The sequence below is a fragment of the Calliphora vicina genome, chromosome 4 (genome assembly GCF_958450345.1).
Source record: "Calliphora vicina chromosome 4, idCalVici1.1, whole genome shotgun sequence".
In the NCBI taxonomy this organism is placed as follows: Eukaryota; Metazoa; Arthropoda; class Insecta; order Diptera; family Calliphoridae; genus Calliphora; species Calliphora vicina.
In genome coordinates, this window is record NC_088783.1 from 16,459,802 (window position 1) to 16,485,812 (window position 26,011).

General features: G+C 28.1%; 2 protein-coding genes across 2 annotated transcripts; one reads left to right on the forward strand and one right to left on the reverse strand.

The window, feature by feature from the left end:
• The first annotated feature begins 3,349 nt into the window (after positions 1 to 3,349).
• LOC135957876 (uncharacterized) lies at positions 3,350 to 4,279 on the forward strand. Its single transcript, XM_065508703.1, has one exon. The coding sequence runs from the start codon at positions 3,384 to 3,386 to the stop codon at positions 4,047 to 4,049; it is 666 nt and encodes a 221-aa protein (XP_065364775.1). The 5' UTR covers positions 3,350 to 3,383; the 3' UTR covers positions 4,050 to 4,279.
• A 995-nt stretch (positions 4,280 to 5,274) lies between these two features.
• On the reverse strand, positions 5,275 to 12,095 carry Caf1-180 (Chromatin assembly factor 1, p180 subunit). Its single transcript, XM_065506732.1, has 4 exons — positions 10,946 to 12,095; positions 7,534 to 8,716; positions 7,277 to 7,452; positions 5,275 to 7,064 (listed from the first exon to the last, which is right to left on the reverse strand). The coding sequence occupies exons 1-4, from the start codon at positions 11,768 to 11,770 to the stop codon at positions 5,730 to 5,732; spliced, it is 3,519 nt and encodes a 1,172-aa protein (XP_065362804.1). The 5' UTR covers positions 11,771 to 12,095; the 3' UTR covers positions 5,275 to 5,729.
• Positions 12,096 to 26,011: the final 13,916 nt, after the last annotated feature.

Here is a 26,011-nt window from a genome sequence, read left to right on the forward strand (position 1 = left end):
ATGTTTTGAAACTAATTGAGAATTCTTTAAAATTCATTTAGATTTTTTTTCGAAGTTCGAAATTGGAAATTATTTTTTTAATAATCCTCGTGATTTAGAGATTATTTAAAAAGTTTTAAAAAATTTTCGAATATATGTCGAATTTTCGAAATTTTTTAAATTTGGATGAAATGAAAAAATATATTTTTAAGAATCCTCGTGATTTAGAGATTATTTTATATTCGAATTTTCGAACATAATATTGGATTGTCATTAGAGATTATTTTAACAGCTTTAGAAATTTTCGAATTTAATTTCGAACTTAATATTGCATTGTCATCAGATATATGCATGGATTTCCAATTTCAGCATATTCGGGCTACAGAACAGCTTTAAAATTCAATATTTTTTTCAATCGTTTTCAACATTCACACATTCTTAAAATAGTTTGTGCAATAATTGCAAGTATATTATGAAGAGTGATTCAAATTATTTTCTTTTCATAAATTTGTAAAAACGAAATAGTTTCGAGTTCCCAAATTTGATGTTTCACAACTGGTAAATACGCCAAAATTAAACAAGATTCATGTTGGATTCATTTAAAAGAACTTAACATTTCTGTACTTCTTCTACTTCTTAAAGGAATTGTTTTAATCTCACAACAGTTTCAGTTTTATTAGTTCTTTATACAGTTTGTGGAATTCTAGTGCGAAAACATGAAAATAATTTAGGGATTTGAAAGCGTTTGGGGGTTTCTAGAGTAAAAATTATGTTAATAATGTCATTCAAATAAATAATGATAATTCAGAAAATTTGAAATGGATTTTCAGTCCCTTTTGAGATTTTGTTCTACAAAATAATTTAATACTTGTTAAAAAATACTCTCCTCATTAGGTTTGGTTACATTTTCGATATCGCTCACATTATTTCTCCCATTTTTTTTTAAATTTTTTATTTTCAATTACATATTTTATTTCATACTGGTTTATTTGTGACAATATTGATGTATTAACTATAAACAACCACAAAAAGAAATCTATTTTATTTTTAAATATTAATAAATATCGACTATTTGTAGATTTGTATAGTATAAATGTCTGTCTATACATATATACATACACACACACATACCTACACAATTAAATACATATAAAAGTGTATGTATGTATATATTTATTGTAATTTTAACTCTTTAATCATAAATTATATATGCCTTATTATTGTTAATTCTAAAGACAAAGAAACAAAAAAATTATCGATCGTATTATTAACTTTTTTTTAGAAATTTTATAAAAAAAAGAAAAGTAAGAGAAAAGCAAAACTAAAACTATATTAAAAAAATGTATGTATGTATTTATTAACAACATTGAAATAAATACTAAATAGAGTAGTATATAAATATATATATATAGGAAAAAACAACATTACGTTACGGCCATTTTCACAATGTACGATTAAAAGTTAACGTGAACTTTAACCGCAAGTTAGGCTAATATGAATTTCACAATGTACGATTAATTCTTAATTGACACTATTTAACAACAAAGTTGCTGTTAAATATAACCGAATAAATTTCGCCGGTTAGCATCTTAATTGTAAGAAATATAATAAAAGAACATGGAAAAACATTTATATTTTTGTAATATTTATAATTTTTAAAAGTGTAAAGCGAAGAAAAGTAAATTTTGCACGAGGTGATCCATATACCACCCGGATATTGCACTTACAAACCAAACAACAAATGTGCACTTTTCCTTATTGGTTTTCAGTAATTGTTGTTCAGTTTGTTCTGTAAATTTTACAGTTAGGTACCTTAATATTTTTGAGTTTTATACGTTTTTTTATTATACCACTAAGAAAACACAAATTATTATTTTTTATGCCGACTTTTAGACAATTTTTTATATTTCAATCTTTCATTACACTATTTTTCGTAAACAAATGTATGCATTATTGCCATACTTTCTACTGAATGCTTTGGTTAAGTAATCAAATGATGGTGAAACGTAAATCGGTAACCGTTGGTTAAATGGTCCCCGTTAAACAAACCGACAGTTAGTTAATTTTCCGGTTAAAATGAAATAATCGTACATTGTGTAAATGGCCGTAATACATATATATGTATAATGTTATTCCTCTTGATCTAATTATTATTTTATATACATATTTTAATTTTTTCAATTTAATTGGCACGCATAAGAATAATTAATGTATTAAAAATTTCAAAGAATAATTTGCTCCAACATAAATCTAACATAAAAGACAAAACTTAATGAAACTATGTTTTAAATGTTTATGAAACTAAAATCGATAATGAAAATATAGTTTTATTAAAAAAAAAACAACAAAAATGATTTTCCTTTTATATTTGGTCAATTCACAAGGTCTCGTATCATGTCATAATGTCCTAATATTTCACAATGGTTTGAAAATGTCGTACCCAACCAGCGTCGAACGGCTAAGAGTCGGTTAAGCCGAGCCGCCGAGTCGTGAAATATTAATACATTATGGCAATATGACCTTGTGAATTGACCAAATATTACTTCCAAAGTATAACATTTTCTGATTACAACCATACAGTAAGATATAGGGAAGAAACTGGTAACAAAAAATTAAGGACACATAATATTTGAACGCTTATTTATCAGGCCTGTCACAGAATTCCATTCCTATCGAAAGTGGAATTAATATTCACCCCTATCGGCCAAAACATGTGAAATTTTGTTCCCATGAAATATCCATTTCCCTCGAAGGGAAAATTGCTATCGGGAATATCATGATGAACTTTACATTCACAATAGTTGATTTTGTTCGTAACAGCTGTTTATTGTTTACAAAATATTACGAAATAAATAAATTCCATCTAAAAATTTCACAACAAGGGGAATTTTTTCACGTGAACAACGTTGATGAACGAAAAAAGGGAAAATATTTCATGTGAAATGTTGATTCGCGATAGGGGTGATTGTAATTTGCTTCTACACAAAAAGTATAACGACACTTTCAGTTTTCAAAGTGGAATTGATATTTGTTTGTAATTATTTGTTTTTCTTAAAATTTTAATCAATTTCTGTACGAAAACATCATTTTTGTTTTATCAAATAAATTAAAATCTGATATACAGAATTATTAAATATTTTTTGGATTAACAAATTATCACGGAATCTGAAGAACCTAAAACGAAATCGATCGGAATTGAAACCATACCGAACGAAATGTGTAACAGGCCTGTATGTACATATGTATATGAAATTGTACACAAAATAGTAAAGAATATAATCATTACTAACTACAGTAATGAAGTCCTAAATAAAGTAAAAATCACAGAATACATGGTAAACAATTTCAGTATGTAATTGAATTATGTATACTACATATCGGTGTGTTAGAAAATTATTTTGAAAATGAAACGCGTTTGGTTTATTTTTAAAATTATTGAATCCATTTTGGGTTTGTGTTGTTTGGGCTATCATGCTCGTGGTTTCCTAAACATCACCTACATTCAAGATCACTATACATATGTGGCAGTTTTTGGCGGTTTCTCTCTGATGGCCATGTTTGGTTGCCTCAGTATATGCCTCAAAGAGCCAGTGTCAGCATTGCGCGAAGGTTTATTCAATATTATAGCGGCCATAGCCTTTATTCTGGTTTCGATGAATAGCATGTATCATGCGGAAAAGGATTTTCATTTGATGTATCTGTCTGCAGACGTAATTGATGATATTGAGGAGGAACATCTGGAAGAAGTGGAACTAACGGAGCAACCACATCCATTTTTTAAATATTCGAAAGCTCAAAGTGTGGCGGCTTTGTGTTGCGGTTCACTGTTCTTGCTGCATGCAATTTTAGCATTTGACTTGGCATTGATCGATAGTAGTGATGAAACGTTAGAGGATGATAGTGAAGATGAGTACGAGGAAAGTAAGGCAGAGGAAGGTGGTAAAGGTCAACGCTTGCCATTTTATGTTTTTGGTAAGAATGTGCATGAGTGGTTAAATCGTTATGAGTGGTTTAATACATTGGCTGATGCAGCGAATATCAATAAAGAAGAATTAATGGAAGTTAATTAAACTTCCAGTCAGAGACAGAAAATAACTCATCCCTAAAATATAAATAAATAATTGCCCAAATTGTGATTTATTTAACAGACATAACCTTTATTAGTTCATGTTGTTTTTAATGCTTTGGTGAGATAATTTCAATGGTGGTTGATTTTAACCCTCCGTTAGTTGCAGCTGATCTGGTTGATACAGAAAACATTTGTTTATTGTACATTTTTTTAAATGCCCTATTTTTAAAGCAATTTGTTGATAAAAATAAATTTTTTACTCTATTAAATACTTTGAATTAAATAGTGTTTTTATATTTACGAAATAAAAAGTTTCAAACGCGGTTTCTTTATTGATATCAATTTGATACATTGCGACTAATCTCAATTGAAAATGATTCCGACTAACGGAGGGTTAATTAACAACTGTTACCATTCTTTAACTTTTATTTACATACAATAACATATTTTTATTAATTTATAATAAATTACAGATAGAATATGATGACTATAATAGTGCCGAAATGTGTCGAAAAAGTAACAGAAATGCATTTTTTTCTATGAAAATTAATTGTATTTGTATATTTTTGTAAAATTTAATTTTCTTGAATAATTTGTTTTTGTAAAATTTTTGATTTTTAAAAAAGTTAGATTTTTTTAAATTTATGATTTTTTATACATATTTATAATTTATTGTAAAATTATCGATTTTTGTGAAATTGTAAATTTAACATTCTTGAAACTTGCGTTTATTTTCAAGCTATCTGTAAAAAATTTAATGAAAACGGCATTTATTTAAATTCTCTAACGTTTTTACTCGAACTTGGCAGCACTGGTGAGTGCTAAAAACAGCGCCATCTATTGACACGAGTATCTTATTTCGCAAAAGTAAAAAAATCGATATGGCAACATTTCAATGATTTTGGTACCGGCTTAACATAAATAATCTGGCAACACTTTGATAAATATGAGAACATAACTGGTGGTGCCAGACTATTTAAGTCAAATAGAAAAATAATAGTGCTACCAGATCGTTTTTGTTAAGCCTTTTGCAAAATCAAGGAAATGTTGCCACATCGATTTTTTGCTTTTTCAAACTGAATTAAAGCTATCAACAGATGGCGCTATTTTGAGCTCCATCCAGTGCTGCCAAGTTTCTCAAATGTTAACTACATGTAACTGTTATTTCCTCTTCCTGTAACCATCCCATAAGCATCCATTCGAAATAATTTATTAAATCTCAATAATTTTTGCATTAAATAAGTTGCAACTTTTTGTTTGTTTATTATTTAGTTGTGAGAAATGCCACTTTAGAAATACGTCTTTCGAACAATTATTTAAAATATTAATATGATGTGAAAAATTCGTAATGGGCCTTCAATTTGCTGTTATCAATTATATGGGATGTAATTTAACGATTTTTTTGTTGTTTAAACATGAACTTTTAAAATATTTAATATATATATATAACTAGAATTAAAGATAAACTAAAAGGGGAATAAATGATGATTACTTACAACGCTAACATACATATATGAATATAACATAACTAAGCACCTACTCAGTATATTTATATTTATAAATGAGGAGGGGGAGGATGACTGTGCACGAATCCTATATAAACATTAAAACGTAAAAATCTTTCGAGTAGACGGTAAAATGCTAAGAAAAGACACTTTTGTATTGTAAAGAATTTCATACATCAGTCCAATATCACTACATCGTCATCTTCCACTTGAGGCGAGGTCACAGTTTTTGACCTACTTGTTGAGGGTGAAGTTTGTTTCAAGTCGTCTTTGCTCTTTTGTTGTAAGAATTGACTGATCAACTTATTTTTAGCTGGTGTAGGAATCTGTTGACCCCTAGCTACAGACATTAGTAAAGGCACTCGTTTTTTTTCTTTCGACGTGGTGGGCGTATTTGATTTTGGTTCTGAGCCGCCTGATTTATCGTTAGATGTTGTTGATGCAGGTGAATTCAGTAATTTTGTGGCCTTTTCTTCAGCCGTTAAAACTTTTGTGAATTTTGTTATTTGCGGTGTTGTTGCGGCAGTATTCTTTCCCTTTGCACCATCCTCTGCTACAGCGGGTGTAGTTGAAATGTTTTCGCTTTCATCTGTTTTAACCTCCTTGTCGGACTTTACAAACTTGGGCGGCAATGTGTATTCCCAAGAATTTTGCAGTTCCAAAGACGGCAAATCCATTTTATTCAACATTTCTTGCTTAACCACCCAGCACAAGCGTTTTTTACCCTTTTTCTTCTTCTTCGTACTGTCAGCAGTAGCATCATCATTGGCTTGTTCCAAATCCTGCATAGTAGAAGCGGTCGCATCTATCGCTTGCCATTCAGCCATTTCTTCGATTTTATCACGCACTACCGTCTTCATAGGTTTCCGCAAATCCCCATTCTTAACAGATAGCTCGGTTTTTTCAACATATGCAATATATTCGTTTATTAAAAAGTTCTTTGAATGATTATTGCCATGTACTAGCCGGGTAAGATCTTTTACCATGTTATCAGATAAACTGATGTGCTTTAATTTATCCGTAGTAGTTTTGTCTGCATGTCCATTCGGTGCGCTTGAAGGTGAGGATGGTTCTGGCGGTCTATCTGCTTCCGGTTCCTCCACGAGTGGAGGTTCGGTGAAAAGCATGGCTTTTTTCTCCAATGTTTCCCATAAGATTCTTGCACATTCCGGCGGCTGATTGCCATTGATATCTGTCCATATACATCCTATTAAGCGAGGCTTAATCTTTTCCGTTTTCTTTTTCATTTCTTGGGCAAATTCCTGCTGTAATATTTGCAATTTTGCCTTTTGTGCTTCTCGCGTATTGTCATCGCCCATACCGAATTCATCTTCATTCTGCAATTCTTCGTCACTCAAGTGGCCATGTGGTACGAACCATTCATTGTCTACCTCATAGTCTTCGTCTTCCGATTCTTTTTCTTTGTCGTCATCACTGCCATCCTCCAGTGATTCTCCAGGCTCTTCCTCCTCCCATTCGTCATCAGAATCTACATCGTAATCGAAGAATTTCTGAAAATAAAATAATTATATTGTTTTTTAATACATACATACATATATGTTGGTAATAAATTTTTTCGAAAAAAAAAATATTTTTTTTAAAAGGATCTATATTTTTCACAAATTTTTTTTTTAAAAAATTTTTCACAAAAGATTGGTTTTACAAAAAAAATCGCAAAAAAACATTTTTTATATTTTTTAAAAAAATAACACTAATTACTTACCTTGTCCTGGGCAAAAGGTTTTCTAGGCTTAACAAGTGATGATTTTTTGCGCCATGTTCCATAGTATGGAGGTCTACGATTATCATGGAATTTGTAGAATTTAACACGCATTTCTTCACGTATATAGGCCGGCGAATCTTCAACAATCTCTTGACCAACACGCTCCAATTCATCATCTGAGAAAAATATGAAATTTATTTAACATTTCATAACCAAAGAACTGATAATAAGAAAATATGTATGCAATCTCTACTTACCAACAAGTATGACATCATCTTTTGATTCAGTTGATGCCCGCCGCCATTTGCCGGGCAATACCTTACCGGAACGTAATTCGTTCAAATATAATTGAGTTTTTGGCAATGGTTTACGTCTTACCACTTCTTCATCGTCTTCGACATGTCTACTTCCTGACAACTCATCTAAGCGACTTCTTTCTTTCGTCGTAAACATTTTGCGCACAATGGGTGCCAGCTTCATGTCACCTTTAATTTGAAAGGGCCTAAATGCCAGTTGTTTAGTGTCATCTCCAGTGTTGCTGTCCTCCTCATGTTTAAGCTGTGTCTGGTTGGGAGTTTTCGCCACAAAGAATTTTGTAAAGGCTTGAGCAGCTTTTTTCTTTTTTAATTCAGCTTCCTCTTTTTCTTGTTCTTTACGTTTGCGTTCTTCTTCCTTTTTGCGCAGCTCTTCCTCCTTTGCTTCGTTCTTTTTCCGTTTCTCTTCATTTTTCGCTTCTATTTCGGCCAGACGTTTGCGTTCTTTCTCATCGCGTTCTTTGCGCCTTTGTTCTTCTTTTTCTTCGCGCTCTTTGCGGCGTTGTTCTTCTTTCTCCTCGCGTTCACGTTTTTTTGATAATTCTTTGTCTTCTTTCTCCTGTTGTTTTTTCATTTTCTCATCCTGAAGTTTGCGTTCTTTCTCTTCGCGTGCCTTTCGTCGTTGTTCCATGAGTCTAACTTGTTTGGGTGTTTGATTTTTCGACGAGGAACTTGTGCTCTTTCCATCCTTTAGCGATTCTAGTGTGTTGTTGGGGTTTGATTTTGAATTTTCACCAATATCTGATGAAATATTAGCGGCCTTGCCTGTTAAATTATCCGTTTCATCGTCGGCCTCATTGTCATTGTCGCTTAAGACACTTTCGTCCAGGTCTTCTTTATGTTTTTCATCCTCCTCTTCATCTTCCTCTGATGAACCGGGAAGTTTAATGTTTTCAACATCATCATTCTCGGAAGATTTTTCTGATGAATTGTTTGTGTTTTGTGGAGAAGACTCTGCATTGGATTCTTTTTCTTTGCTTGCAGTTTTCGCAACAGCCCATCCTTTAACACTTTGCTTAGAAGGTTTTTTGGAAGTTACCCTTTTTGTTGCTTTTTTTATTTCAGTGCCTTTATTTTGTTTATTCTCCTCCTCAGATTCAGAGTCCAAAGCAATAATTTCTACCTCCTTTAAATAAAAATTAATATACATACATACATATGTATGTATTTGTAAATTAGTAATGTAATTCGAAACATTCAAATTCAAAATCAATATTTGTACAGTTGAGTACAAAAGTATCAGAAAATAATGAGCATTAGTTGGGCCGAATTTTCAAGGAAAGTATTACAGTTCGTTTTTTACCTGCAGGACTTGAACTATGTATAGTTTCAAGCAGATAGCATGTGCAACGTCTTCAAGGAAATTATGTATTTTTTGTTATTGTCAAACGATCATAAACCAAGAAAATTTTTGTTTGTACTTATACCATATACCTTAAGTGTAGTTAAGAAAATCCTGATATTAAACATCGTATTAAATTTCGTACATATGTTTATGCATCATTATTTTAGAGCAATGTGTACATTAGGGTGGCCCGAAAAAAGTAGTGGATATCCCTAACTAAAATTTAAAATATAATTCATTTTAAGATACCCTTCTCATGATTCAGTATTTGGTGAGATGGATCAAAGTATAGCAATGTATTTGTATAAGTTATTTATGATTTTTTTTTCATATTTCTCTAAATAAACGAAATATCTGAAAGACGCTTTCAATGCAATATCTAAAATTATTAGAAATTTTGTAATTTTTGGCAAACATTTTTACAAAAATTTAAATAATTAGTTTAAATTTTTTCCATTTTCAATTTAGTTTGGATTTTATTTGAATTTTTGGAAACATATTTTCTTCCCGATCTGATGTTTTGTGTTCAAGACACAAAATATAAATAAATACGTAAAAATATTAATTTTCTATTATGCAATACATAACCACATTTTTCAATTATTCCAAAAAGAAAAACATTAAAAATTTTAATCACAAAGAAAGCATGACAAATAATTAAAATGTTTTTGTGTGAAATGTATAATTTTCCATTATGAAATTATATTTATTTTGGCATCGGTATTGTGATTGTCTTGAACATGAAGCTAACATCAGATCGGAGAAAAAATAGGTTTCGAAAAATTTTAATAAAATATCGAAAAACGAAATTTTTTATGAGGATTGTAACTTATTAATTTATAAAAATACTTTAAATAACTCTATGTTAAAATTTTAAAAACTAAAAATTTTTGCCAAAAATTTAAAAATTTCGAATTCTGATACAAAATTGGAACTTTTAACATGAACCAGTATTTCTTATGTTTCCTTTGGAAGAAATATGAAAAAATATCATAGAAACCTTAAAAAAGGACAAACATTTTGAGTAATGGTCTGCTCAAATAAACTAAACATCTATTTTAGTTGAGAACTTCGACATCTTATTTTTCCCCCTTACAAACGGTCCACCATAATTAGAGCAACTAACTTTAAATGGAAAGAAAAAAGGTGTTTTATTACCAACCTCCAAATCAAACCTTGTTTTGTTGTTTCCCAAAATATTTTGTGGCCAGCTCACGTACGGTTATCACTAGACCCAACATATTTTGTGAAACATCATAAAACAAACCAAAGTTTATTTTAAAAGAAGTAACAAAATCTCTTATTTCTTTTAGTAGTCCTAAAAAAACATTAAGGAGCGTATTATATGAAAAATACTTTATGGAGGGGCTGTATGTTCTGTTGTGTTTCTTATATCTCGAAATCACATAAAAATATATGTAAATGCTTTAGTATTAAAAAACATGTGATATTGGTTAGAAATTTTGTCCAAAAAATTTTACATATTTGTAGTACTCTATTGTACAGTGCGTTTTATAAGAGGCACCCTGAAATATTTCATGAGTATGCTATTTTGTAATTGTTCATTCAATTAATTGGAATTGATTTCTATTAACCTTCGCTTTACCAAAGGTTTTTTATGTACATGGTTTACCAATACCCACCCGGGTGACACTACACTTCTATGAATATATGAGACGAACGAAATTTTAAAAAATTGAAAAAACCTTATAAAAAGTTTAAAATGGTTCTATTAAATTCTATAGAACTCTAGAATTTGTTCAGTGAGTACATATTTCATTTAAATCGAAGCAAAATTAAAAAAAATATTAAACCAATAAAATCGATGTGGTCACCCGGGTGGGTATTGGTAAAGCGAAGGTTAAAGCTATTTTATAAATAGCTTTAGTATTGTTAGAGAATAAACATTTCGTAACAGTTTGATACCGCCCTTATTTAAAAACACATACAAATTAATTTATAATAAAACATCACATACATAATATTAATAACTAAACAAAGAACACTCACCTGTTCCTGATCGTCACGGCTTGTTTTTGCTTTTTTGGTTTCATCATCATCTTCGGTATTTAATTTTTTACGTTTATGAGGATTTAATTCAACGGCAATATCTTCAATATCATCACTCGATAATTCTTGTGCCGAATTATTATGAGAACTTTCGGCCGCCGAATTGTTAAGGGACAATTGCTGTAGTTTTGATTTTCTGCGTTTCTTTTTGCCAGCACTTAAGGGTAATTTTATTTGCAACTTTGAGGCACTGCCATGTTTGTCCTTTTGAGCACTAGATGTTTGAGGTGTTCCCGCACCTTTTCGTTTATCTTTAACAGTGGCTTTCGGAGTTTTTAAAGCTAAATCTTTTTTGTTTACAGCACTAACACTAATAGAAGAATTTGCAACATCTTCAGGGTTATTGCCCTCATCATCATCATCATCGACGTCATCATCCAAAAGTGAAACGACTATCTCAGATGTGGCGTCATTATTACAGACAGTGGATAATTTCTTTTTTTTAGTTGCAGCCTTCAATATCTCAACATTTTCTTTGCTTACATTATCGTCGGCATCAATAACATTGGCACCCTCATCGTCGCTGTCATCATAAGACAGTTTACGCTTTCTACCATCTGTAGAATTGGTATCTTTATCTTTGTCTACTGCAGCCGGTGCCGTAGTAGTTTTTGAGCCAACCGGCGATGTGCCGGGAGCAATAACTTTGAATGGTAATCGTGCTTGTTTTAGTTTTTTGGCACTAATTTTCTCTGCATTGTTTGAAACACTATCATCTTGAACCGTATTTGTTTTCGGTGTACTACCACTTGTAGAATTGCGCATTATTCGCAAATCTGTTTTGCACTTAATATTTTTTACAATTCAAAGTAAACAATAAAAAATACTAGATTTATTCACTTTATTTAGCACAAAAATAAATAAAGCTGCAGCAAATAAAAAATCTTTCTGAAAAATGACAGAAAAACGCGCGAACTACTAAACAAAGTATTAGGTAGCCACATCAACAAGAAATACAAAGAGTTTGCAGGGAAAAATCTGTTCTAGGGCAACTTACTATTTAGAAGGGACAATTTTGTAAATAACGTCCGCTATACAGAAAATAATTTTGAAAAATTGTTCTAATTTAATTTTAAATATTTTGAAGCAATTTATTTTATAAAAATTAGTTACTATTGATGATATAATCCAATTCAATAGAAATTCAAGTGAGTTGAGAAATTTAGTGGCAGCATTAATAATTAAACAAAATTGCCGTATTGTTGTTTGCAAAATTTAGTATTATCATACGTTTTTTAGCACTGCTGTATTTTCTTTTAGTAAGGTTTATTACAACTCTAGTAGAAACTGAACGGCTAATTGTTGTTAATTAAAATTTTAAATGCATTCAAAATAGTAAAAGAAATTAAATTCGCTAATTATAGAAATTTTAGCAAACAAATAATACTTATTTTGAAAATGAAATACTGCGTACGCCTGTATCTGTTTTTTCAGTACGAATAAATACAGATCTTTTCACACCTCAGAATAATTAACTTAAAATCCTTTACTTTTTCTGTTTTTTAAATGTTTTATCGAACAAAACAAAGTCAAATATTTACAAAATATCTAGTTTCATTTTATATCAATGTTGGTTACCGATTCAAAGCGGTTAAAAGGTAACGATAACGCTTATTTTGGTAACGGTATTTGCTCAAGGTCTGAACAAAATTATAAAATTTACAAAAATTACAAATAATTTAACAAAGTTGTTATTATTGCATATTACATTTTAAGTTATATAGATTTCAAGAAACTCAATTACGAAAAACAAAAATTGTTATTTTCATAATTCTAAATTATTTGTAACGGTATTTAAAGGTACCGTGAAACATAATTCCCAAACATAACAGAGATTCCGACATAACCATTTTAGTACAATTTGAGTATGATTTGAAAATTATGGAAAATTATATCAATATTAATAAATCAATATCACACACATGTTTGACTAATAAAATCATTTTCACAACTTTAAATTATTAACAGTATACATTACAAATATGTGGGTATAATATGTAGTTTTAAATATAATTTAAACATAATTTTGTCTTTAAAAATAGGTACATACATACTTTCATTTATATTTGATAACAATTATTGAATACAACTAAAAACAATAAAACATATTTTATGTTCCACATATTTAATTTTCAAATTACAATACACATTTGAAATAGACCTGAGAATAGAGTTTGAAACAAAGGTCAAACGTATTGAATTCATTCCTTTGAAAATTAATTTTTATAAAATTAAGTCCTTAGGACACAGCTACACTTACAATATATGTATAATGACCGCGATCCAGTTGAACGCTATATGTATTGAACACATATCGCGATCCGGATGTCAAAACAATAAGCTAGTTTTGAAATCCGGATCGCGGATCAAGCGATACGTTGGTAAAAGTGAAAAATAAATAAAATTGCTAAACAGGCATTATTTTGGTTTTCTCGCAACAAGTTTTAATTAACGACCCACAGTGGGTGAACTGAAAAAAAGTGGGAATAAATCTGTAACTTCTAAACGAATAGCACGATTTTAATAAAATTTCCCATAGTTATGGAGGAGGTTTTGGTAAGTTTAAGTTTCGATTTTGGGCTTAAAACAACAATGCCCAAAAAAACTTTTTAAAAATCCCAAAATTGTGATTTTTTAGAATTTTTGATCTATTGATCATAGCTCGGTGCTATGAAATCCCTTTGCAGAATATTGGAAAATACAAACAAGGTTTTTTTGAAAGCAGCTATGCGATTAGAGAAATGTCTAATGTTGAAATTTATATAAAAAATAGGTCTACTTCGGACGGCTCTGGACCATGCAATAATATCAATTTTGATATTATTTTGCTTTTATAATATTCCCGAAATGTTATCTTTCAGAAACATTTAAAATTAATGTAAGTACTTTTTTCTAAAAAAAAAATGGCGAAAAACGCCAACTAAAGAAAATGTCAAAATTGTTGTGATTTGGAAAGAGGCACAACCATTGAAAAATTGTTGTAGAACGACCAAATAATACGGTTCGATATTACTTTTATGACAACTTTCATTTGTTGCATATCTGTAATAATCTGAGGATTCGTGATTTTTGTAATTCAAATCCATTAACCCCTAATATACGTCTAAGGTAAGGTATAGTATCCATTTATTAGTGTTATTGCTTAGTTACCTCCTGTCTATACCTGATAAATTTGTATCATTATAAACGTCAAAATGGTTGTCAAGATACAAAATTATCAGTGGTCAAAATTCGACCACTGATAACGAAATTATACAGTTACTTTAAGTATACGCAACAATATTTTTCACGTTTGTGTACAAATACACGTGTATTTAGATGATCAAGATAGATCAAGCAAATTTAAAACGCTTTTTAACACCTTTATGGAAAGAATTTTTAAATAGTTTTTTATATTGTGCATATCTAGTAAAAAATAACCTTTTAAACCATATATGTTTCATCAATATTGATGGACAATAACATACTTAAAAGTGTACCACAAAAAAACGTGTGGCCTATAGATATATTAGTATATATATATACATATAAGATTATTGCTTCGTTATGACAAAATTGTTAGTGATTTTGCTCAGACTACTTTGTCCTGAAAACAAACGGCAATAATTGTTATGATAAATATTTGTCAGTATATGACAAAATTGTTAGTGCGTTTGCTCGGACAACTTTGTGTTGACAAGAAACGTCATTAATTGTTATGATAAATATTTGTCAAGTATAGACAGGAGGTTAGAGCAAAATATTGGTCTTCTCGAGACAAAAATCGGACATAAATGTAGCATCCGATAATAAACAAAAACAAGGGCCTACGATTGAGATAACCACACACATAATAAAACAATTAGGACCGAAAAGCCACAATTTCTGTTCTTATATCACGGTTTTCCTGACAAACCTAAACAAAAAATATTTGTTTCCGAATTGTTTGAGCATTCAAATGTAAATGCAAAAATAAATAATTAAAAAATATTTTACACTAACTAAGCAAATGTATTTTTATTTAAATTTTATTTTTAATTTTTATAATTACAGATCTTTAAATATGAGTTTTAGATGTATTTATTTATTTATTATTTTCATTATACTTGTTTTTCACCTTCATTTTTATTATTATTATTATTGAATAATTTAATTCATTTTGTTTTTCATAAATTTAATTTGTTTTATATTTTTGGGCTGTTTTTTTCATTTACTTTGAAAAAAAAAATATAAAATAAAAAAAGTTATAAATATGTGTATGTGTGTTTTTAACGGTCATTTTTTTCTGTTTTTAATATTTTAATAACAATTTCAATTATTATTAAATCATATAAGACGCTTTTTTGGAAAAATCATTAATTTTTCTTTATGTGTAAGTGTAGCTATGCATGTTTGTATGTATATAAACATATTTATGTATATAATATACAAACATATGTATGTATTTATGTATATTATGGATATTAATTTAAATGTGTGAATATTGCATGTCATACAACGATAATGCAGCAGTACGTTTGTTTGATGATTGCTAGCTAGTGTTTGACTGAAAACATTGACCCATAAAATGCGTTAATCAAAATTTGTTATTTCATAATGTATTTGACATATTTTTCGGACGACTGCTAGTTTTGTTGGGGCCACAGACCACGATTCCGAATGTCAAATTAAAAATAAAGTTTGATGTTATTTTCTTTGTTCCCACTAAAATGTGGTTCCAGCTAGTTTTTTTTCATATTGATTCCAAATTTCAAAGAATGATCAAAATCATTTATTGGGTCGAACTATTCAGACCAAACACTAATGATTGGTTGTGTTTTGTTTTTTTGTTTTTTTTTTTTTGATTTGATACGAATAAGATTTGGTGAGTGGTGAGTAATAATCCGAAATATGTGTAACGTTTTTCAATTATTTGAATGCATCACAAAAATGAAATACATACATCATCATCATCAGCAGCATGTGTATGAATGTATTTATAAAAATTAAAAAGTATAAATTGTTTATGATTTATTTTTCTTTTATTTCTGTTACAAATCTTTATTTATATTTTTATTAAATACGTAATAGTAGAATGTGTAATGTATGTGTTTGTATGATTATTATTATTATTTTTTTTTCTGTTTGTATTGAGATTGAGTGCGTAATTGTTTTATATAAGTTTCCAGTAAAATGTGGTGGGGCGCTATTTTTGAATTGAATTTTCTGCAGAAAAATATGTATATATGTATAAATAGTACATACATACATACGTACTTTGTGATAATGGCTATGGCTAAAATTTATGATAAAACTTTATCGGAAATGAGTGTTTATTTATTATTTATTTTTGTATGAATTGCACCAAAGAATAAAGCAATATTTAGATGAACATAAATAAAAATTCACCACTGGTGTTGTATTGATTGTAAGGCTGTAATACAAAATAAAAAAAAACCCAACAACACCACTTCATAACTTGTTTGTTGATAAAAGTCCACTGTGGAGGACACTATTTGATACTATCAAGACCCCAGCATTGTCAAACATGAGAAATGTTATGTATTTGAAAACTGTATTTTACTACAGTTTCGAAAAAAGTATTTAAATTACAATACATATCTACATATTATTCATTACAACGATATATTTACAGATTTTATACAAATATCTGTTAAAAATTGTATGAATTTGATTTTGAAAATATCGCACACCTAGTTCAAAAGTGACACAACACAAAATTTAAATTTTTCAGAAATCGAAAATAAATATATACCAATTGAAACATAATGAAAAACATTAGTGTTTTTTTAGCCACAGTTAACAACAACAGAATACACTGATATCATTTGTATAGATAAACAAGAATATTGTGCATAGTTTAAGCGTAAAATTCATTTTTCGGGTTTATATAACCCGACAAATTAATTTTGAGTTGTGTCACTTTTGAACTGGGTGTGCGATATGCTGCTTAATTCCTCAAATTTATTCAGCCCAATTATGAACAAAAAAATCCGAGGGAGCTTTTTCCCTATTCACATTTTCATCATTGAATTTGAATAGGAAAAAAACACCAGCGGATTTTTTATTCATAATTGGGCATATTATCTTTCATTTCGAAACGTTCTTTAATATATACCATATTAATGAAGATAAAAGACATTATAACTTTTTTAAAATAACACATTCTATAGATTCTTGAAATTATTACAGATAATAACATCTCCATAAGTAATCTTTGGGGTATCCATTCGATTTTGTTAGTTCGGATAAACAATTTCTCAGGCAAATTCTTAATTTGACACGTGTAGTGTCACTTATGTGTCTCTAAGTCCACTAGAGTGTAGTCACTTGAAACATTTTGTGAGTAATTCGTACCGGTTTTATGCAAATTGTGTCGATATAATTCTCATATAGTTTATTTTTATTTTTGCTTAAGTATACTGATATTCCATGTAACATAGCGTAAAGTCTATAGTCACTTCAGTGTCTCTTAGTGACATATAGTGAAGTCACTTTAAACGTTTATTTTGTACTGCACTTTAGAAAGTAATTATTTTAGCAATGGACTATCTGTGATATACATATGTATATGTCTTTTTAGATGACTATTTGTTTTCAATTAGCACCCGTACGTGTTAAAATAACTAATTTTGTAGTTGATCAAGTTAGGTAGCTTAGGTAAAGTAACTGACGCTATGTAACCAGCATGTGATTCCAATGCGTTGACTACTTTGGACCAGCTATCGGACAGTCTCATTGTAATCAAAAAGGGACATGCACGTGTTAAAATAACTAGCCACGTAGCTATTGAAGTATGTAGTTCCCGCCCTAAATGATGGGTAAAATCACTAGTTCGGGACTGTCTCCTAGAACTGCTGGGCCCATGTCGCACATCTCTACTTGCTTTTTTCTTTCCAATTTGATAGATTGAATTTGGATCTGCATATATGTACATAGCAGATCCAAATTAGTCAACGCATTGGATTCACATACCGGTTACATAGCTACCTAACTGGTTACTTGATTTGCTACAAAACTAGTTACTTTAACATGTATACAATAATCAGTTAAAAATACTGCTGTTAAACATCTATACAATTTGTTAATATTGAATCGTATGAATTAAAGACTGACAGAAGAGTTTAGAAATAGCTTTAAACTTATGAAAAGTTTTTTTTTAAAATACTTTTACAACTTTGCATGATCTTTCAGTGTAACTCTGTGGTAGTAATATTTATACTCCAGTTGTCTATAAAATTAGTTAATATTAAATCGTTTGAAATAAATCTTCACACTGAATATCGCTTTAAATAATTAAAGTCTGTTGAAAAGTTCAAAAATTCAATCTACATTATTCTTAATAAAAAACACTCATTGCCGCCATTATTTTGAAAAATAAAAAAAACTGGAAATGTATTACAACATATATACTAACTTGTTTTAAAGCAAAATAATATAGAACAACGTCGAAATGAATATATTTAAATTAAATTAAAAATATGTATGTATAAATATCCTCAAATACAGAGAAAAAAAAAATTATAAAATACAACAAAACAAATTCATGATCATAATAATAAAGAAAATATAAAAAACAAATTAACACTATATAATAGATAGATAATACAATACATTTACATAAGAATGATAATTTTCGTTAAATATTTTTAAATATATTTATATATTATATAGAATAATTAGTTAAAAAAAATGTATAATAGTTTATAAATTGCAAAAACAAATAAAATCAAAATATAATATTCTAAATGCAAATAATTTTAAATAAAAGAATATACATATGTATGGATGTATGTATGTATGATGTATTTCTATTAATTTAAATATTTATTAGTTATTTTTATTATCGTTTTAAAAAGAACTGTGTATGTGCGTGTTAGGACTTAAATTAATATGGCTAAACAGTTTAAGATTCTTTTAATTTCTTTCCTTTTTTTTAAAAATAATTATTGTGTGCGTTACTTTAAAAAGTAAATAATAAACCCAAATAAATAAGGAACTACTAATGGTGATGTTGCTTGGCTGGCTGGCTGGCTGGCTATAATTGTTTACTTGAAAACAATTTTGAAAAGTTTGGTAATAAAGATATTTTTGCAATTTTTTTCAAACACAAATTTTACAAACATTTACAAATCACAGCAAGCCATAATAGTTTACTAATTATTATAAAGACTTTAAATAAGCAAAATTATAAAAATAAACAACTGTAAGCGAAGGTCCGACATCCAGTAGTTAGAAAATCAAAAATTTAACTAGTGTTAGGGTTAGGGAAAATTAATAAACAACTGAAATCACTGCATTTATATCAAGAACATTTCAAAATGCATTGATGTTTGATACAATTCAATATATTCGGCCTTATTATGAGTATCGTCGCTGTGGTCTCTATGGCTGTGGTATTTCGATTGTCGTATATGACTTAAATATGAAACAAACTCAAACAAATAATTACACAAAATTACACTAATACATTCTCACCACTTAGGTTTTTGATAACTGAGTTAGGTATTTGACAGGAGTGTTTCCGATCTATGATTATCATTCATAATAAGGCTTATTGAATACAAAACGCTTGAAATTGTATTAACATTTATTTTAGTTGTTACAATTCTTAAAGTATTGACTCATAACACTTCGGAGAACTTGAAAGCATAAGCATTTCTCTCAGTTTTTATTTGCAAAATATTGTGTAATAGAAAAAAAAAACAATTTTTTTAAAGATAATTTTTATACACTGCTAATCACATCTTATTATTGCAGTTTCCCATCTTATCTGTAGGTAGGAATAATAAATTCTATTAGAATAGAAATATCTACATAGTATACTACATGCTAGTTAAGTTGCCGTTTAGTAAATCAGAGAAATACTATTTCAATTTGTCATTACTAAATTTTATAAAGGGCCTTCACTTCTAGTTGTTGCTGTTGTATATTTATTGTAAACGTGAGTTTTTATTTCAATTAGTACAATGTTTAAATGTGAGATTGAATTGATGTTTTTTTTTAGCACACAAACAACAAAAAAAGGCACAAATAAATAAATAAATTATTCCAAACATAATAGTTTTAAATTAACCCATTTTAAACTGCATGATTAGAATGTTTGTTAAACAAATATTTTTTTTTTTTCAAAATACAAACCATATTTGTTTAAAAAAAAACAAAATTTCTGGTAAATGTGAAAGTTATTTTTAATATAATAAATAAGTTTAAATGCAACAATTCCAAAACCGAAATAAGAAACCCTTTAATTCTTATTATTAAGATTGAAAAACAAAAAAATATTCGTATATTTTTTTTAAATATAGATTTTATTTTAATTAAAATTGTTTTATTTGAATAAATAGAATAAAATTCTATAAAATATACAAATAATAGTTAAAAGTAATGCCCATTCTTAATATGAATGCATACAGTTGGTTTTAAATTATTTGTTTCAAATTTAAGCCAGTTATTATTTTTAAATTTATGAAAGCTTTTAAATTCTATTAAAAAGTGAGTGAGCCCCAAAATTTAAAGGATTTATTATAATTAGAAGTAGCAATTTTACAAATGCAATAAATCGGAAAGTTCTAATTAGTTAAATATAAATTAAAGTAAATGTAAAAGTAAAAGTATTTTAACATTATATAACATAAATAAAAATCTCTTATATTGTTTTGAATTATGTCTGTAACAGCGTACATTATATGCTTTGCCCCTGATCAAACCTTTAATTCTCAATTATATGTTGTTAGTTTACCCGATTTTTAATATTGCACAAATAATAATTCATAAAATAGATTTTAATTTTGACGAACTTAAGGTTCCGCAAATTAAGAATCAGCAATATTATGGGTCTATCATGGATTGCAACTGAACTAAAGTTGCATTGACAGTTGCCAAAATGGTATTACAGATGGCAACTGGAAACTATCATTTTCTGTTGACTAGAGTTTGATATTGTATTTTATTTCACAGTCCCTTTGAGAAATTTCTACGGGAGTCGGCGATAATATATGCATATTTTTAAAAACAAACCCAAGCTGCGAATCCTTTTGGCTTGTGTGCAGAAACACCCAGAGACTTTGGCGGGAATCGAACCCTCAATCCTCTCGCCGATAGTACAACACACTATCATATAATCTATCGGGGTACATATGTATGAACATATTTTTCGCATATTTTACCTTTTCAAAGTATGTACATCTAAACATTTGAATTCACTGCATTGAAGGGAAAAAGAGTATGAACTCGCAGACATTCATAGATTCAACCTGTTGTTTTCATATTTTTATTTTATTTTTGATATCATGACATATTCCGAATTTTCGGAAGAATTTGCATTATAAAATGTATCTTGAAGTTATAAATTGATGACTGAGCTTTCAAAATTTACTGCCTTTACGAACACAACCATTTGTTGGCATAAAGGAAACATGCCAGATTATTAATAGGCTTCTTTCTATATGATTGTTGGAATAATCCAATTTTTGTTGAAAAAAACTTGAAATCTATACTTTTTAATTATTGTTGTAAAAAATTTATGAAATGCGTTTTTCTCACGAATAAATCAATCTTACAATCATATATTTTTTACTTTGAAATATAATGAAAAGTTGAAAATGAGGAAAATACTCTTAATTAAATAGCAAGAGTGGAAAATCGAAAAAAGTCGGAAGTACGACTTTTTGTTAAAAATACAACAGTTTATAAGAAAATACCGGTATCCTAATTTTTGCTTAAATTTAGCTTACAGAATTTGAATAAATCAATTAGAATTTTCATATTGTTTTTTTTTTTTTTTGTTATGCGTCAAAGAAGTTTTTAAAAACATTTTACAAGTAACAATAAATTTATTGGTTTAAAATGGGTTAATTATGCGGTAAATAGCGTTTTGCCCTCTATAATAAATTAAGTAGTTAATAATACATAGTTTTATATTTATATATTTTTTTAGTTATTTTTTTTTGTTTTGCTAGTCTATACTAAAGAGGAAATGGATGTTTTGTAGCATAAAATATGAGATTTGATTTAAACCCATATTAAAAACAAAAATACATACAACAAAAAAAGAATACAATGTAGAAGAGCGAAGAAATATGTTTGTATGTATGTTTGCTTGCTTGCTGTATGTAAGTATGTTGTTGTTGTATATTTAATGTATTTAACCCATTGTTTTTGTTTGATTTTATGTGATGTTGTTCTTGTTGTTGTTTGTAAATTATGGGGGACTTTTTGTTTGTTTGTTTTGTTTTCACATATTCTTCTCCTATACTCACTTATTTTTAATTTTGTTTTGTTTTTTTTATATATATTTTCTGTTTTAATTTATTTTTTATATAAATTTAGTTACGTTTAGTTTTTTTTTCTTCATTTATACTTAATTTTTAATAAGGATTTTTATGCATATATAAAATTTGTTTATATTTTTGTTTTGTTTTCTTTGTTTTTTTTTTAAATTTACTTTTATTTTTAGAAATTAAAGACCTTAAATACGAAATGTTTTCCTTTTTTATAAAGTTGTAGTGTATGATTTTGTATTTTATTATTATTATAATTAAATATTATTATTATTATATTAATAAATTGTTTTGGTTTTTTTTATAAGACTTAATAAATTAATTATTCATTGTTATTTGTTGTTGAAGTGGTTTTGTTAGGACTTTTTATTTAAATAAACTTGCTGTGGTTTTGTAAATGCTTTATCTTGTTTTTTTCATTCTTTCTTTTATAAATTGTTTATTTTAACTTTTGTATTTTTTTTTATATAATTTTGGTTCTGTGTTAAGTATGTAAGTCTCTATAAAAAAAAATTAAAAAAAATATGACGTTTTGCTAAATGATAATTTCAAACGCTATGTATGTATGTAATCTTTTTTGTTTTGTTTTATTTCTGTAGCTACTGTAATTAAGAAAAATTTATAAAAACAAACAAATTCAATTGAATTCATCTACCACTCTGAAGAAACAAATACAAATTATTATTATTTTTCATATGATTTGTAGTTTTATTCTCATTAAGAATGATGATTTGATTATTTTTAGTTTTATTTAAAGTACACTCAGAAAAAATCAAAAAAAGTACGTTAAATTTATGTAAATTATTTTAAAAGTACCCTAAAAACAAATCAATGAAACCGATCGAATACCTAGAATTTTTTAACAACCCAAAACAATGAATTATTATTGTGTCCGTAAAAAATAAATTTTATAATTCACACAAATTCGAACGATTTACGTATTGGTTTAGTGATGGGTACGGAGAGGATAAGCCACATTTAAAAAAGTATTTCACTGAATACTGATGGCACGGAAAGAAAATTTAGCTTGCTCTTTTTTATACAATACTATCATTTTTCCAAAAACATGATCTTGGTGGAAACTAACGAATTTCCATACATTTTATTGATATCTAATAAGGAAAATAAAACTACTTGCACCTTCGAATAAGTATTCGCTCGTATACGAATGCGAGAATCATTTAGGGCCCTGTGTATAGAAAGAACACTCAGATACACTTTCAATATTATTGCTATCGATAATCAGTTAAATCTGTTCAAAATAATGAGCGTCATAAAAATCCAACCTTTGATAGATTTTTCAAAGAAAAATCATTTTTTAAAAACGATTTTCTTCACTACAAATATTTATTCTTAAAATAGCTTTACTATTTCTTTACGCCAAAAAACGTTTTGAAAAAAGTAAATCTTTTTAGAATAAATCATCACGTTGTTTGCTACAAATGTGATATAGATAAAATAAACATTGACTGAAAAATATTTGGACAATTTTGGGGGAAAATTTTGTAGGAAATAAAATTTTTTGGTGAAAAAAAAATTCGGGTTAAAAATATCTTCCTTGATTTTGACCCATTGTAAGTACGAATTTCTAAGGCGTTATTTGAACAATTTTTGTGGGAAATTTGCGAAATTTCGGGTTTAAAAATATCTTCAGATCTTGATCCATTGACCGAATTTCTATGGCGTTAAATACGTCGGTGGAAATGTCTATCATTAGATATCCATATTGTTTATGTTAAAAACTTAGAAATCTAGACGTAGATCAAAAATAGGCAGTCGTGGTTTTTTGCTTATATCTCAGCCATTTGTGGGCCAGTATTAACCCTTTCGCTACATTGTATCCATATGGATACATTTTAGATTTTTGCACATAACTTCGACATTTATTAATATTTTTAAAAAATAGTTTTTGAGTCTATTTTTGGAATATATTTAGATATGTTTACAATTTATTTCATTGAATTATCACTATGCGTGTTCGATTGGTAGCAATTTGAAAATGTGTGAAAATAGATTTTTGAATCCAAAATTTTTTTTTCAAAAAAGTTCCTTCGATTTTTTGCATATAAAATTTTTAAAAACTATAATTTTGTAATAAAAATGATATAGAATGCTTAGAAACATATTAGGGAAATACAAAAATAAAAAATATTAAAATAAAAATCACGGGGGGCTTCAGGATAAGCTTCCAGGACTAAAAATTTAATTTGGAATAACGGATAAACCAGGACACGTAGGACCTTAATATTAATATCAGTCAATATGGATATCAATACCAACCATATAATATACTTAAAACATCTATTAACACCTCCAGTTAAAACTTGTAGCGAAAGGGTTAATCAAAACAGGAGGATTATAATTCGTTTCGGAAATATTTGCGAAAACATCTAACCTTTCTGATAATTTTGAACAGATTTAGCTCGTTAGAATTAATTTGTATGTTTTGGGTGAATTTGTGATCGTTCCTTAACCTGTCAGTCACAGAGATATTTTCACCCTCCTAAGGCAAAAATAATCATACTAATTAAAATCAAAGTATTTTAGCTAATGGAAGTTTAAAGCTGTTGTTGATTTCAGAAATATATACATATTTCTAAATTTGTTTATCAAGTGTATTTAAGCTAAAATACAGTAATGTTTTTAAAATGCAGATTCACTGCCTGTTTCTCTAAATGCGAACGAAAATTTTCTTTCGTATTTTATATTGAAAACAACAACAAAATTTAAAATGTATTTGTTAATTTAAAATACGAAAGAAAACGTTCGTTCGCATTTAGAGAAACAGGCAGTCAGAAACTTTTGAAATTATTTAAAATTTAGAAAACAATTTCTTACCTAGAATTTTATATGGAAATAAACATTTTCGTTTTGATCCGATACTAAATTTTTCCTGAGCTAAGGTTTCAATAATTTTGTGTTGTTTTTAAACAATTTAAACTCTTTTAAATATCAAGATCTTAAAATAAAAGAAATTTTAATTTCTTGGAAGATTTGAAAATCGTAAAAAATTTTGAAATACTTTTTACTGAGTGTTTGAAAAATAACTGATATTTGATTGCATGGGTGGTGGTGGTGGGTAGGTGTTATATATGTATGTAAGTGTGTGGGTTTATTTACGCAATGATCGTTAATTTATGAGATATTTTCATCATTTAGACAAACTTATTTATGCTTCTTTGTTGTTTTACTATTGTATAATATAATTTGTTTTATAATTAGTTATTATATTTATTATAAATCTTCCTTCTTTTATCATAAATTTCCTATAAATTGTTTTATATACGTTCGTAAGTATATTTTGGTTGTTTTGTGTTCTTAAAGATGATTTTTTGTTTTATATTTTATCTTGCAATGTCGTGTGTGTATTTTGTTTACCACTTTATGTATTTATGTTTTATAAATATTTTTTTGTTTTTTGTTTTATGTATTTTATGTAAGTTAATTGTATATAATTTGTATGTATGTATATTGTGTGTTTGTATGTGTGTTTATGAATGTCTGTGTTTGGTTTGTATGTAGTAGTTAGAACCTCGTATGTATGGTGTAAACTCATGTGCGTGTAAATTGCGCGTGTAATTACATTTTTTTGTTGGTGTAATTTTTAATAATTTTTTTTTTTAAATTTTCATTTAAATATATAGATGTTAGATTTGTGTGAGTGTGTGTGTTGAAAGCTTAGCTTGAGGACACAATTTGTATGCTGCGTTCATCTCTCATTATTATTTAGAAAAAGGACGCCCGC

Coding starts and splice junctions, on each gene's coding strand:
- Caf1-180 (XM_065506732.1), bottom strand. CDS start 11,770: ATGCGCAATTCTACAAGTGGTAGTACACCGAAAACAAATACGGTTCAA. Junction 8,717..10,945: donor GCCGTGACGATCAGGAACAG/GTGAGTGTTCTT, acceptor TTTTATTTAAAG/GAGGTAGAAATTATTGCTTT. Junction 7,453..7,533: donor AGATGATGTCATACTTGTTG/GTAAGTAGAGAT, acceptor TATTTTTCTCAG/ATGATGAATTGGAGCGTGTT.
- LOC135957876 (XM_065508703.1), top strand. CDS start 3,384: ATGAAACGCGTTTGGTTTATTTTTAAAATTATTGAATCCATTTTGGGT.